At 36.5% G+C, this 15,372-nt stretch overlaps 1 protein-coding gene and 2 non-coding genes across 4 annotated transcripts in view; all 3 read right to left on the bottom strand.

Moving 5' to 3' along the window:
- Positions 1-15,372, bottom strand: part of EIF3A (eukaryotic translation initiation factor 3 subunit A) — a 56,186-nt gene that overhangs the window by 24,065 nt on the left and 16,749 nt on the right. For both annotated transcript variants that reach the window (XM_050958925.1, XM_050958926.1), the window contains exons 4-11: positions 14,770-14,933; positions 13,136-13,335; positions 11,257-11,465; positions 9,923-10,094; positions 8,651-8,755; positions 7,734-7,832; positions 6,931-7,047; positions 4,964-5,149 (exon numbers count right to left, since the gene is read on the bottom strand). In XM_050958925.1, the coding sequence (XP_050814882.1) occupies positions 4,964-5,149; positions 6,931-7,047; positions 7,734-7,832; positions 8,651-8,755; positions 9,923-10,094; positions 11,257-11,465; positions 13,136-13,335; positions 14,770-14,933 (1,252 nt within the window). The remainder of the gene's footprint in view (positions 1-4,963; positions 5,150-6,930; positions 7,048-7,733; positions 7,833-8,650; positions 8,756-9,922; positions 10,095-11,256; positions 11,466-13,135; positions 13,336-14,769; positions 14,934-15,372) is intronic.
- Positions 4,715-4,846, bottom strand: LOC127054643 (small nucleolar RNA SNORA19). The gene has a single exon (XR_007775317.1). It is a non-coding gene; the product is annotated as a small nucleolar RNA SNORA19 (small nucleolar RNA).
- Positions 7,272-7,402, bottom strand: LOC127054644 (small nucleolar RNA SNORA19). The gene has a single exon (XR_007775318.1). It is a non-coding gene; the product is annotated as a small nucleolar RNA SNORA19 (small nucleolar RNA).

Here is a 15,372-nt window from a genome sequence, read left to right as displayed (position 1 = left end):
AACTGCATGAAAAAAACTTTATTGAAACTGAACTCATGGTTCCCAATCCTGTAAACATATACAAGTAGAAGTCTCAAAGGGAATGCAAAAAAGTTAAACATGTTAAGCATTCCAGTATCCAATCAACACTCTATGAAGTGTGTCCTAGCTGTGAAATTTTTGAACTTCCTTAAAAAAAAAATCAATTTGGTCTGAAAATATTTTACATATCATTGTAACAATAATAGCTATGATTCTACAACTGAGAGATGAAAAAACACTTTTTTCAGTTTGTTTTTACGCACTAAATAGCACTTTATGTATAGCCAGTTTCACTTGTACAATCATTTAATCTGTTTTCCATGTTTCTATGGATCTTTTATACAGCACAGGAGAGAGAAAGCTGTAGGATCACAAAAACTGACAGGATGACTCAGAAGCAAATGCAGTATCTGAGACTATTTTAAATTCATTTATAAAAAATAACTAGGTTTCACATAGACTTAAGTATATTCTGCCATTTCTTCTTTACTCACCACCCATCCCCCACCACACCTTAGCTAATCAGACACTGCAGAGTTTTACGAAGAGAACAAAGAGAAGCAGCATGTACGTTTCTTTGAAAACAACAAGGAGTCCGGTGGCATTTTAAAGACTAACAGATTTCTTTGAAGCCACTTATAAGTACTGCTAATGGGAGAGAAGGCAACAGGAGTAAGGGGAAGAAAGTGGAGAGGGAGGAAAGGCTTAACAAGAACTTTAAAAATGTCACTCGTGGTGAATTTGACACAGTTACAGAGTGTGTTGATATAGTAGCAAAGTTCCGGAAGTAACATTAAAAAAAGCCTACTTGATTTACAGCTTGCAACTCTAACCACAAAGGGGGTTTGATTTTAAAATTAGAACTCTTTGATTTTCTGAATTTCTTTGCAGGTACAACTACAAGCATTTATATGTCTAATTAGCTGACTGCACCTGCAAGTCAAGCAGATGTTTAAACTATGGGCCAGCTTAGGCCAATTAATAGAAACTGGCCAAAGTCTGCTGTCCAACATCATAACGAAACTATATTATTTGGAAAACATTTGAAGGACTATAAAGAAATGGTTTAAGCACAACATTTCAGGATATGTTCAGCCAACACAAGCACTGGGTAACTTGCATTACACAATATACACTCATAAGACTGATGAGCACATACCGTGGAATACTGAGATATTGCTTACTTTATACTTATATAGATGGAAATTCTTGATAAATCGTGGCTGAAATATTAAGATTACTCTAAAAAAGGGAGTAATACTGTAACTTGTACACATTGTTAAAGGACTTCTGTTGCTATGGAGAAAACATTTATTATTTGATAAAGATTGCCAACCTTTTGAGACTGCTAAAAATAAAAGTACACATTAAACACTATTATAATTGAAAAGTTATTTTAAGCTCCACTGTATAAATATGGGTCTAGCTAGTTGGTCATAATACTGGGGTCTCTTTAAAAATACTGTCTGGGTAATGTGCCTATATTTGGGTTAAACACAGTGAATAATTATATATAAAAATATATATGAGCATGGCCTCAGGTATTGTGTACAACCATATCATCTACTAGACACCATTACATGCTGATCAAGCTGTATCTAACAACGAACAGCAATTTAAAGAATAAAATGCAAAAGCCAATCTCAAATCTAGTGTGATTTCCAAACTTATCACTAAAAAATAATTGGCATTTTCACTAAACACTTGTAAAATCAAACATGTTGAATGTAAACATTTAGTAAGTCTAAACACATCAACAGTACAAACATGGAAACAGAAAATGTGTTAAATATCTTTCAGAAATTAACCTTGTACGGTTCTATTTTTCCCCTGCTGCATAATAAATCGGTTAGAATTTAAAGTTAGAAGGCCCAATTCAATGCCCACTGAAATCATTGGGAAGAGCCCTATTTACTTAAGTAGGCTTTGGACCCAGCCCTAAGAACACTTTGCTAACAGCCATTATTATGACAATCAATAGTAGTACTTAATCATGCAGGTAGTCACCTCTAAATAATTTATTTAGCAGTCAACTCAAGACTGAAACACTGCTTGTACAAAATGATTACTCTGAACACAACGTAAAAATCTAAAGACGACAGTGCTCACTCAATAAATATTGTTACTTTACGTACTGAGAAGCCAACTGGGAAACAGAGTCCAGATGAAATTACAATAAGGTGGGTACAACACTTGATGAAAGGCAGTACTCAAAGAGTAGTTATCAGTGGTTTGCAGTAAAATGTGGGGTAGGGGGGAATTATCTAGTGAGGTTATGCCGGGGTCTGTCCTGGGCCAGTACTATTCAATATTTTCATTAATTACTTAAATAGTAGAGTAGAGTTTGGTGTCATCTGCAGATTTTATGAGCACAAAGTGAGAGGAGCTGCAAGTATGCTGAAGAACAGGATTAGAATTCAAAACAACCTCCACAAATTAGAGAATTGGTCCAAAATCAACAAGAGGAAATTCCACAAAGACAAATGCAAAATACTACACTTGGGAAGGGAAAAATCAAATGGACAACTAAAAATGGGGAAAACTGGCTAATCACTAGTCCTACTACTGAAGATGATCTTGGGTTATAGTGGATCACAAATTGAATATGATTCAGCAATGTAATACAGTTGCAAAAAAAGCTAATATTCTGGAGTGTATTAACAGAAGCATCATATGAAAGATACAGGAGGTAACTGTCCCTACTGGTGAGACTTCAGCTAGAGTAGTGTGTCCACCTGTGGGCACCACACTTTAGGAAAGATATGAAAAATTAGAGAGAGTCCAGATGACAGAAATAAAAAATTGTAAAAGGTTATGTTTTCTAAATGTATAAAGATAGGTTAAAAAATTGGGTATGTTTAGTCTTGAGTAAAGAAGACAAAAAGGAGACTGATAACTGTCTTAAAAGATGGTTAGGACTGTTATAAAGAGGATGGTGATCAACTGTTCTCCATGCCCACTGAAAATTAAGCTTTCATCTGCAGCAAGTGAGATTTACATTAGATATTAGGAGAAACTTTCTGACTATAAGGATAGTTAAGCACTGGAACATGGAAGCATTCCAATGTGGAATCCTCTTCACTGAAGGTTTTTAAGAACAGGCTGGACAAATACCTTTCAGGGCTAGTCTAGGTATACTTGGTCCTGCCTCAGTGCAGAGGGCTGGACTAGATGACCTCTTGAGGTCCCTTCCATCCCTATATTTTTATGATTCTAAATGTCCACTCTCAAAATGCATCTGCAAAACAAAAAAAATTCGCCCTTTTTTGTTTCTTTGATAGGTAAAGATTAACTCAAAGATCTCGCTCCACCAAAAGAAGTATTTGAAAGATCAGACTCTGAAACATCACTGTTTCCTGGAGAACCTGAAGAATGACATAACGGAGGCTGAAATCCAACATGAAACTATCAGCCTCGACTGAGGGGGAGTTGGTTGTAAGGCAGGGAAACCTTTACCTCAGGTTTCTAGCTTCAGCTATGAGATCACATTCCAGGTCCTTATATCTTTAATAATATCCCAGGATCCTATATATGGATATCTTTAATTATATGCCAGGATCCTATATCTTTAATTATATGCCAAAAAAAGTAAAAGAATGTTAAGGCTGTAAAATCAAGCACTCAGAAGGAAGGATATGCCAAAGAACAAAGGTTGCCCAGGCAATCCTAATTCCACTCTCTCATATGTGTACCTGGTGATACAGTCTTTCATTACATGGCCACATACTAACTGGTTAGATGCATCATGGAATTTTTGGCTTCCCTCAGAAGTGTCAATAATTTACTACTGCCAGATGAAGACATTACCAGATGGACCAATAATCTAATTCAATCTGACAAACCACCTATTCCTTAAATTCTGAAATTTACAAAACATAACATTGACAAAATATCACTTTATTAGCTTATGTTTTTACTTAATTCAAAAGTACATGAATACAGATCATTACAACTTGAGGGTTGTAAAACAACAGTTGGCACAATGCTCTAGAACAGTAATAATATCAATAAAATAGAGAAAGATGGAGCAACATATTACTGCAAAAAAATGCAACAATCAAGCTTTGGGCCACTCAAACCCCAGCTGTGCCCATTAATTTATTTAATTATCTATAGACAGTCAAATCTTTCAACTACCTGAAAGGGAGTTCCAAAGAGGATGGATCTAGTCTGTTCTCAGTGGTAGCAGATGACAGAACAAGGAGTAACTGTCTCAGGTTGCAGTGGAGGAGGTTTAGGTTGGATATTAGGAAAAACTTTTTTCACTAGGAGGGTGGTGAAGCACTGGAATGGGTTACTTAGGGAGGTGGTGGAATTCCCTTCCTTAGAGGTTTTTAAGGTCAGGCTTGACAAAGCCCTGGCTGGGATGATGTAGCTGGGGATTGGTCCTGCTTTGAGCAGGGGGTTGGACTAGATGACCTCCTGAGGTCCCTTCCAAGCCTGATATTCTATGATTCTAAATGGTTTTCCTGTGCCATAGGAAAGAAAATCAAACAAACTATTAATATTTACACAGACACCAACAGCTTCAAAACAAGTCTATCTGACTAATCCAAAAAAGATAGTGGAATTAGAAGGGTGGGGTTCATGTAACAGAGGGCAAAAGGATGCTAAGCCACATTTAGCCATCTGCCGCTAATAATCATTTTACTACTACCTTAAATTTGTACACACTGACCTTCCTGATCAGTTGTTTTGTCTGAAGGGGACTGGCAACAGTAACTACAAATAGTCATGCTGCTAATTAACCTTCACCTGTTTGTTTAGCACATCAGAAATAACACTGCTCAGCAATGCAATGAGAGCAGGTCAATGAAATGTGCATTTGACTAGGCAAGAAAAGGTTGAACAGAAACTACAACAGAGACACAAATCACTTCATGGAATGTTGAGATTTTTTTTTTCCCTCCAACAAAAATTTCAAAACCTTAAAAATACTTACCACTATGTTTGGTGGTTTAATGACTTCAAGAGCCTTAGCGAGAGCAGAAGACATAGCAGTCAGCTGATTTCTAATTTGCTCAGAAGGCATACTTTGCAGCTGAGGGCCAAGCGGGGCATCTTCCCGAGTTGAATAATTTAAATCTGATCCAAAGCTCAGCGTTCGAGAAGTATGATCAAGGCGAACCTTTACAAAATACATTGAAAAATGATTCAGAAGATCAGGATTAGGGCACCACTGAATATTTAAAATGAGACATCAATTTGAAATATAGACAGTGTCAAAAAGTGAGTTAAAGGTAGTGATTTGTGCTTCCTAATTGCGGTTTTAAAAAAAATCTTTTTTTTTAATTATTACATCTAAATAATGTCTCTCTCTTCATTGTTGTAACAGTGACACATAGCTGGGCAAATGACAACACACAGGAAACAGTAAAATTGACTACACACAAAGTACTATCAAATATACAAAACAAACTGAAAAAATAATTCTTTCAGCTACAGTAACTTAGGTAGTACTCGTAACAACAGGTAAATACAATTCTACTGCCATAAATAACCATTGCATTGTTGGAAGTGTCATTTTAAGTTGACCGTGTCTCCGAGGCCAAGTCAACACACAAAGATGGACCAATTTCACCGGCTGTGTGATTTTAAACTTATTCAGTTAATATGGTGCAAATGCATGTGACCCTTCTTAAACAGATTTAAATTTGGCTTAAATTTACAAGTGCAAGGTGAAACAATGTAACCAATTTTAAACAGAAGTTTGTCCACAAAGGGGTTTGCACAAGTTTAACTAAATTTGTTTTAAACCAAGCTAAGTTAAAAAATGGTGCAACTTCAGCACGTAGACGAGCTCTAAGCGTAAATTACTTTTTAAAAAAACAACTGTCCTAGATATTGGAAATGATGTTTGAACAATTAAAGAACAAAACTTTTGCTACATCTGGCTTATATTCAACAGAACAAAATGGCTTGTAAAAAAGCTCACCCCCCATAAAGAAGTGACTGTCCAAAGTCTGAATAAAGATAAGTACAGAAGCATGGCTGTAAGACAGAGTCATTCAATGAGTCTATGTGAGGAACATTGCATGAGGTGAAAACCAACTACATGAATAGTTCTTGCTACTACCCTTTCATTACTGACAGATAATTTGCCCTACTTCATTCCACTTAAACTTGGCAGTAGACACCACGAGTAAAAGCCTGATCCCAATGTAGCCACTCAAAGCTTTGCCAGTGACTTCAATGAGGCCTTCAATTGCAAGTGTTTTATTTTAGGTACTAAATAGACTCAACGTCTTCCCTAAATCAAATGAACAGATGTGAAGTGCTCTGAAATAAGAACAGTTTGTTTCTTCATGATCATATGCAAAAATATGGTAGTGTAGGCTACAGCTCAGGTTAATGTTTAATACATAAGTATATACTTGACTTCCACTGGCAATACATCTGTTATCTACAGCAGAAGTTAAAATGTCTCAAGATATTTGCTGTTTTATATCATGCCTACAGCTGGACAAAGCGTGCACCAAGTATAGCTTTTTGGAACTGGTCCTAAGTGATTACTTTGGAGTGTGCCCAAAGTCTCCAGAATTGTTTTGTTAGACTTTTGATTAAGGACATACTGTATAAGACAATCTGTTTTTGCTGATCCCTTGGGCAGTCACAAACAAGTTTCGCTGACATTTATTTATTGTATTTACATTCTGAACTCCTCTTCACTACTGCAGGAGGGCTACACAATTTAAGAACATAAAAACATTAACAAATTAATGTATCAAAAAGAGATCACATCCTCAATTTGCTTCTTCCCTGTTTATCAACATCAACTCTGTATTATCTGGGTTGAGTTTCAACCTGCTACTTTTTATCTGACCCTTGGGTTTGGCCAGATATTGGGAAGCTATAAATATAAAAATACACACACACACACTTTTACAGTAGTCTTTTTATGGCACTTACTTGCAAGTCACAATGTCTGGCTGCATCGACAATAGCACGTTCTAATTGGAAAGCATCAACAAAAGGAACCAAGGTAGTTAAACGAGAAAAGTCGATAGTCTGATAAATCTGCGCCACCTGCACAATATATGAATATTCAGTTTTCTTCCCATTAAAAATCAGGTTAACAGAAGCTAAAACTGTTGCACATGCTGTAAAGTTAGCCTGATTAATTGACAGTTTGGCAACAGGTTAACCAAGATGTGTTTAAGTATTATGCATATTTTACCACCATTTCAACATTTTCTTCCAACATTTTATTTAATCTTAATCTAGGATCAAGTGACTTTCCTGACTAGATTCTTTGTCTGAAGGAGACTGGCAGCAGTAACTATATACAGCAATGCTGCTAATTAACCTTCAGCTGTTGTCTGGTACATCAGAAGTAACACTGCTCACCACTGCAATGGGTTCAGGTCAATGAAATGTGCGTTTGACAAAACAAGCCTTTTTCAAATTAACTACAAGGAAACAAAGGATTGAACAGACATAAGACAAGGCTGAAAAGTTAAATAAAGGAACAAATAAGTCTAGATAAAATTCTACACCAGTGTATACAGTTATTTAAAACAGATAGCAGCTGAGTTGTGTTTAACAAAGCGGTATACTAAGAGCATTACATTCAATGAAAAATTTTTACTTAGGACAGAAAATAAAATGCAACGTTTTTGGCTTCAGAATCTTCCAAATCATTCTCAAACTCAGACACCCCTGTGCACATCCTTTTTTTTTTTTTTTTTTTTTTTTTTTTTAAATATTCATACCTGCTGCAGAAGACGAAGGATGGTGTTGTTTTGCAGATGTGGGACATACAGCTGCAATTCAGGTTCCTTTTCAACTTGATCTCTCACCCAGTTTAGAACCTGTCACAACACCCAGAAAGTTACAATATCTATTGCATCTGAGAGCCCCAAAACACTCTTCAAATTTCAAGTTAAACAAACTCTCCAAAACTCATGAAGCAAAGCACGGCCTAATTATAAATTTATTACTGATGCAAATCTTTTGATAAACACACTATTGTTTTTTACACAATGGATATCTAGATTTTGTAGGAAGGACTGATAGGACTGGCCATATTAACCACATTGTGAATTTACCTTCACTGTTTCTTTAGCACATGAAATATTCCTGTTCTTACACAGACACAAAGACAATATAATGTGCTTCACCAGTTGTGGAATTAAGAAAAATTCAGTGGACCAAATTTACAGTGCTTATTTTTACTCTCACTGTGGCTTGAACTCCACCTAAAGGTAAATGCAAATGACATTTTCAGTTTTTCCCTCTCCCATACGATCATTTCAGTAGCTTTCCAGAAGAGTGTGAGACTGAGGTTGTGTCAACTACCAAAAGCTTAGCTCAACTGCCTCCCCAATATCACCTTCACCAGCCCAGAGAGCTAGAATTTCAAGGCTGCTCCCAAAACTACATCTCCTTGTAGGAGCCCTTTAAGTGGTGCCAACAGATATGGCAGGTTAAAAATGCTTTTGAAAACAACTTTATATGCTATTTATATAGCAACATAGGCATACACAGCAGTGTATAATGTAAACATACAGCAATAATGAAAATGGGCCAAATGAAGTCCCTGTCCCAAAGACCTGACAATCCAACCTTGCTAACTGCTAATATCATCTGCCCAGACTCATTTTTCTCTAAATGCTCCTACAGGACTCACCTTGGTTACACGATCACATAGCTTTAGTGGGTGGAAATCTACTTCAAGCCAATTGTAAAGGTCCTTCACCTCTGGAACAACATGCTGCACTACATTGAACCTCACCTAAAGTCAACATAATGGAAGAAAAAAATATTTGCTTAGGATAACAACTCAATATTGTAATAATTACACTCAGCAGCTTTGTACCTAAGAAATTAAACATACAGCTAATGAAATGCTTAATTCACTATGCTTTAATTAAAACCATTTTGACTAATCAAACATGTGACACATTATTTAAATTAGAGTACAGAATTTGTGGAATGTAGTTTTCAGGTGCAAAATGTCAGAACAGAGAAAAACAAAAAAATGTAGTCTATGAAAAGTATTTTGATTGGGCTGGCATGCACAGCATGTTAGGCACTTCCCAGACACAAATGAAAACAGTCCCTGCTTGAGTATATTTAAGACTGGATCTGAACTACAGATGTACATATTACAGCTTATTAGTAAATTCCCAAAGTTCTAAAATTAAAAGTGGCAAAAAAAATTGCTTGACGCAAAAACAATAATGCTTACATTGTGAGAGGTAACAAGAGTTCAGTTTTCAATGCATGTAACTGATTTCAAGGAAAGGTATTTTTTTCCATGAAGACTTGGAAGGTATCACCAGAAGACAATATGTATCTCACTAATCTCTCAAATCAAACAAGGGTAAGTTTTCCTAACTGCCTAGGTCCTTGTAAACCTTCATTCATCTTAATGTACTAATCTTACCTTGATACACATTGAAAATTATAATATTAAAACATCTAATCTAAATAACTACCCTCCAATTTCAATATGGTAAGTCAAAAGAAAAAAAAAGAAAGTTCCTTGTCTCCAATCCCTCCAAAGCCATTGCAGGATCATTCACAGCAGCCTTCTGGTTTGCTTTTGTCACAAAATAGACAATATTTATCACTATATTGGAACATTAAATTTCACTGGGTACAAAGACACACAGTTAGGATTAGTCTATCCATATTGTTTTTCAAATGGAGAAAGAAATACAGACCAAAGAGAGGGACTAACTTTAGCCTGACTTTCTAGCACATCAGAAGAAAGTATATTACTAGACAGTTAAATTATAAACATCTTTACAGTTGATCATGTTGAATTCTTTTACTTTAATGGACTTTTTAAATTTACTGGAATATTTTGAATTGCAGCTCGACATCTAACTATAGCAGCTTTTGCAGGAAACTACAGATTAAATATAAAACCTTTCACTCAAACACCATTATTTACCATGTCATTAATAAGACTGATGCGTGTAGGTGGGGCCTGGAGGCCCAGCAGAGTGGCCAGACGTCGCTGCTTTTCAACAATGATACCATCCATATCCAGAAGACGAGCAATATCAGTTCGCTCAGGAGTTATAGGAATTGACAGAGTAGCCAAAAGGACTCGGGTTGACATCCTGTTAATGTATAATCACAAAAGATGAATTATAAAATAGAAATCTTAGTGTGTGTTTTGTTGGTTTTTTTATACATATATTTCAGTTGCAAAACAAGCATCTAATCAGAATAAGAGTTAAGGGGTGAATGATTTATTCTTTCAAAAACTATGCCATGTAAAAATGCAAGCAACACCAAAAAACAAGACATCTTAGTATTTCAGTGTTCAGACTAATTCTGAATGCTTCTTAATTTCTAGCAGGGATAACTTAGTCAATATCAGCCCTTTATTACTCATATCCTTGGGAAAAAAAAACAAAAACCTTCTCTCCAAATACAAAAAAAAATTAAAGAATATCCAGTAAAGAGATGGTAGGCAGAGCCATCTTAGTCCTGCTTTCAGTACAATCATAAGGCCCCTTAGCTGTGGAATAACAGCAACTGACATCTCCATAAAATTGATTAATTTGATGCGATAATTTAAAAAAAATCAATTAAAAATCAGTCTAACTTGAATATGTTACTGCAGAAGGTGACATTTAATAAAATCTGAAATACGTGCTGAATGCCCAGATAAGTGAGTTTAAGTGGAATGTAAACATCTTCCTTAAATTGTACCTTCTCACCATTTTTGAATTTACAAGGGTTTGCAGGTGAACGTTACCGGTTTACAAACTCCAGAGATCAGCCATGGATAGCCAACTGCTGCTCACTGAGTGCACCAGCATGCCTCAAAAGCCTTTTCAAGGTCACACTCAGCACTGAGGTGAATGGAGTCTATTGTATGCCTTAATAATGTACATTTACATAGTATCTTTCATTCAAAGATCTCAGAGCACTTTACTAACAATAATTAAGTCAGGTGAAGTAAGTATTTCACCATTTCACAAAATGGAGGCAAGACAGAGGTTTGGTGACTTGCTTGGGGTCTCTGTCTGTGGCCAATATGGTAACAACACCCAGGATGTCCCAATGCTCACCTTCATTACAAGATTCGTTGAATGTCCTTCTTGCCCTTATTATTGGGATATTCTTTATTTATCCCTTTAAGCAAAGCTGTTTAGTATCTGATGCCACCCTCTCAGATAAACATTCCATCTGCTTCTTATTACAAACTACATTGAATTCATTTGTACATAAGTGATTAAAACCAGAAGCTAGGTGAAAAGCATCTCTCCCCACCTCTGCATCTCCTCTTGTGTGAGATTCTTTCGCATTTCTCTTGAGAGGTGGTACAGTCGGTGAAGTGTGGATGCATGGAAAAGAGCATTTCCAGATTTCCAGAAGACAGTGGAAACTTTGTGATAGTAATTTGCCATCAGCTGGGGTTTGGGTGGTTTCTTAGACAAGGAGAATAGCCCATGAATATCCTCCACTGCCTTGAAAGCTTCCTAAAATAATGAACAAACGAATTATTTTCAGTATATTACTTGCAAGAAAATTAGAAAACTAAAATCTAAAGCTTTTAGGAGCATATTTAATATACACAGCTTTATCATTTGAATATATATCTTTATCTGTAATTTTCAACTTGATCAGTTACCCACAAATAAATATATTCCTTTCTAACAAAGAAATGATTTACATATATTGCAAATACTTTAAAACTATTTGCTAGAGCTGGGCAGTGAAGGGAATTCTGTTTCATGGAAAAATCTGGTTTCATTCCAATTTGGCACAAAACTAGAAGATTTCAAAATTCTCTATAAAAGGGAATAAACCCCCAACCTGAGGCAGTCTGCCTGGTGGGCTGCTTTGGAGCCACAGACCCTGGAAGCCCAAGGCTACAAAAGATCAGTGAGCCTGGACTCCCAGCGAGGCTCTCAGCTCTCTCTGTCAGCCCACCAGGCAGGATACAAAGGAGCCAGGTGGGTGAGCTGACAAGAAACCAAGCACACAAGGTAGTCAGAAGCCTGCCTAGTTTCCATCAGAACTTCATCAAAATTGAATGATCTTTGAAAAACATTTTGATTTTGACAAATTGGCGAATTCCAATGACAAAATGTCTCCTCAGAATTTTTTCAACAAGCTCTATTTGCCCGTTTCTCTATCTCCCATCTAATCAATAGTGACCAGAACTGCCTTAGATTTATTATATTAGAAGCATGACAAATCTACACCTGATAAAGGAACATAATGGAAATATTTTTAAGATTAATGTAAAACAAATTAACAAAACTTGCATTAATAAAAGTAATTTTGACTTTGGCATTTCTCTAAAGGAAAAAGACTGAGTAGAAATGACAAAAATTAATTAGTATCTAAATCATGGACGGTCATATTCCACAATTTTGGGACCTTGAAAATAGTTAGAGCAAGGGTAGGCAACCGGCGGCACACGTGCAGAAGGCAGCATGTGAGCTGATTTTCTGCCCAGGTCCTGGCCACCAGTCAGGGGAGCTGTGCATTTTAATTTAATTTTTAAAAGAAGCTTCCTGAACATTTTAAAAACCTTATTTACTTTACATACAACAACAGTTTAGTTATATATTATAGTCTTAGAGAAAGAGACCTTCTAAAAATGTTAAAAATGTATTACTGGCACGCAAAACCTTAAATCAGAGTGAATAAATGAAGACTCGGCACAGCACTTCTGAAAGGTTGCCGAACCCTGAATTAGAGAATGGGGACCCCCATTATAGATTTAGGTCCCTGCTGAATGCCTCCAGAAAATCTGATCTCTCCCTTGAGAAAGCAAATTTTCAGAGATGAAGAGGGTCAACTAACTGATTTCCTTCACTTATACTCCAAGCAGTCTTTGGCAACTATATCAACGCCCACAAAAATTCATTTTCCATTGCAAACAGTGGCTTATCTTGAAGTTCTGCTTCTAGACAGCACCAGGATCACCAGCTGTTTGATACTTAATACACGTATGACTACAGTATAAATTCAACACATTAAAATTTCACTCTACATCTTCGCATTCCTGTATGTATTTTAGATCTTGGAGAACACACCACGGAATTCAAAATTTGATGCCAGTTTGGGACTGAGGGTCTATGGATCTTGGTGCATGCAGTAAAGTACTGTGGGTCCTGTTAATAAGTTTAATACATACCTGCCACAATTCCATGCTAATAGCACTGTCCAGCTGTACAAGCCTTGTTTCCAAGTGCATAGACTGGCTCTCAGGATTACTGAGGTTTATTGCTGTACTCTGGTTATGGTGGCGTTGGATCTGCCCTAAATGCATCCTCAGGTTATCGCAGAGTTTACGGAACTCAGCCTTACGAGTGTACTGCAAGCAGAACTTAAAAGCTGTGAAATTGAATGATGTTCATGTTAGCAATATTAACTATTAAATGTTAACTATAAAATAACTATAAAATTATCTATAGCTTCAAACTGCATGATATGAAAATCAAGTTGCCTAAAGATTCTTGATTTGGAGAAGTCCACTGAAAGCCTCTCAAAAGACAAATCAAAGACTATGCCCGATAATACTACCTTAAGTGTTTTTGCAGAATTACTCAATTAAAAACCTGACAAGATCACTTTATTAGACTGTTTTTAAAATGTTTGACAGGAAACATGGTTCCTTGCTTTTATGTCGTACCAGCCTTTCACAAAGTGTCCAAAATAATTCTGAATAAATCTGTCTGGGTGGTAGAATCTAAAAGTTTCTGATTTTGTGAAAAGCAGAAAAAGATTCTCATAAAGCCCTTAATTCTGAAATTCAGATTAGTCCACTGTGGCAAGTTACTTCAACATTCACAAAAAGGGGGTAAATTCTAGTTTTCTACTTCACTCTCTTTTTAAGGCTCTTTTTAAAATAAAATAAGAGTGCCTGCATTGGGACACTTCTACTGATGAAATATCCCTTTCTCTCCCAGTGACAGACAGGAGACCGATCCTGGATGAAAAAAATTAGTGTGGCAGGCAACACTGGATGAATGATAGGAAGACCCCTCCAAGGAACAAAGGAACCCACTCACAATATGCACAATTTTGGGACACAGAAAAAAAATCTAGTAATTTGGAGTTGTTTCTTTCAACAAAGGATACAAATATCCATGTTGTTATGAAAATGGAAGAAAATAAATCTAGATTATTTCTTCCACAATCCCACTCAAAAAAGCCCCAAAGGAGATTCTTTATATTCCACTTCTTTTCTTTCAAAACTCAGATATTAAGGTCAGAAGGACGACCCTGACTTTCTCATCTTTCCTTTTCCTCAGCACAGCCCATAACAGTTCACCCAGGTATTCCTGCATGGAGTCCAATAATTTGTGATTGAAAGAACAACTATTTCAGATAGTCAGCTATTGCACCTAAAATTGGTTACATGTCATACATCACTGGGGGGACAACATTTGCCATAATAGATAACAAGGGGGAAATGTGCCTTCTACTTGTTATTAAGAAAATAGGTTAGAGATTAATACAGGTACAACACTACTAAATATTATTAGTAGAGGAAACTCCTGGAAAAAATAAAACTGCTCTTGAAAGATCTGTTTAAGAAACTACTTGCATCAAGTAAGATACTAATTACAGACCAACCATCCTGGAGTCAAGGGGCCTCAGGAGTTTCTAAAATATTGTGTGCATGCACACAAGCCTGAGAGATTAATGTGTTTTCCACCAATAGCTTTATTCAAGCAAAAGTGACCTATAATTTTTCAGCTGAGAGTGTGCACACACAGATGTGCTAAGTCACACTGTAAAATACATTTCATGCTTTCATTTTACCTTGCTGTGCAATATCATGGTAGAGGCGTTCCACTCTAGAATTGTTTCGAAGAAGGTCCAAACACTGTCTGTATGATTCCCAAAGAAATTTAACCCAGGGAGTCAAAAGCAGCCGATCTGTACGATCTTGAGTGTCTTCCCCACTTACAGCACTTAAGAGAACACTATAATTGAGAAAATGACAGTTAGTCCCCACGATTCTCACCCTCATCGCTCACTTATCTTTTTCTTATTAAGACATACAAAATAGCCCAGTCAAACTTGAATAGCAGTTTACCGTATATTTTTATATGTTCCCAAGACTTTGGCTGTTATGAAGAATTTAAAAAAAAGTCATACATTTGTCAGTGAATTTCAAAGCTAGTTCCAGCTCAAGCTGCATCCTATGTAAATAGCTGATGGTACTGAGTGGCAGCCCTGAAAAGCCCAGGTTTCCTTGCTTCTGGTATTCCTCACACCACCAGACAAAAAGACTGTTTTGGGAACACTTCATCTACGAAGTCTTTCCCCCTTCCACCAAGAGAGCAGTAGACTCCTCTACTGGCCCAGACTTCCTCCCCAATTGTCCTGCAATGCTACCAAACGGAGCAGCAGCCGATTCAG

This window comes from Gopherus flavomarginatus, chromosome 6 (assembly GCF_025201925.1).
Source record: "Gopherus flavomarginatus isolate rGopFla2 chromosome 6, rGopFla2.mat.asm, whole genome shotgun sequence".
NCBI lineage: Eukaryota > Metazoa > Chordata > Testudines > Testudinidae > Gopherus > Gopherus flavomarginatus.
The sequence above is the reverse complement of the archived record's forward strand: the minus strand, read 5'-3'. Positions and strand labels throughout refer to the sequence as shown.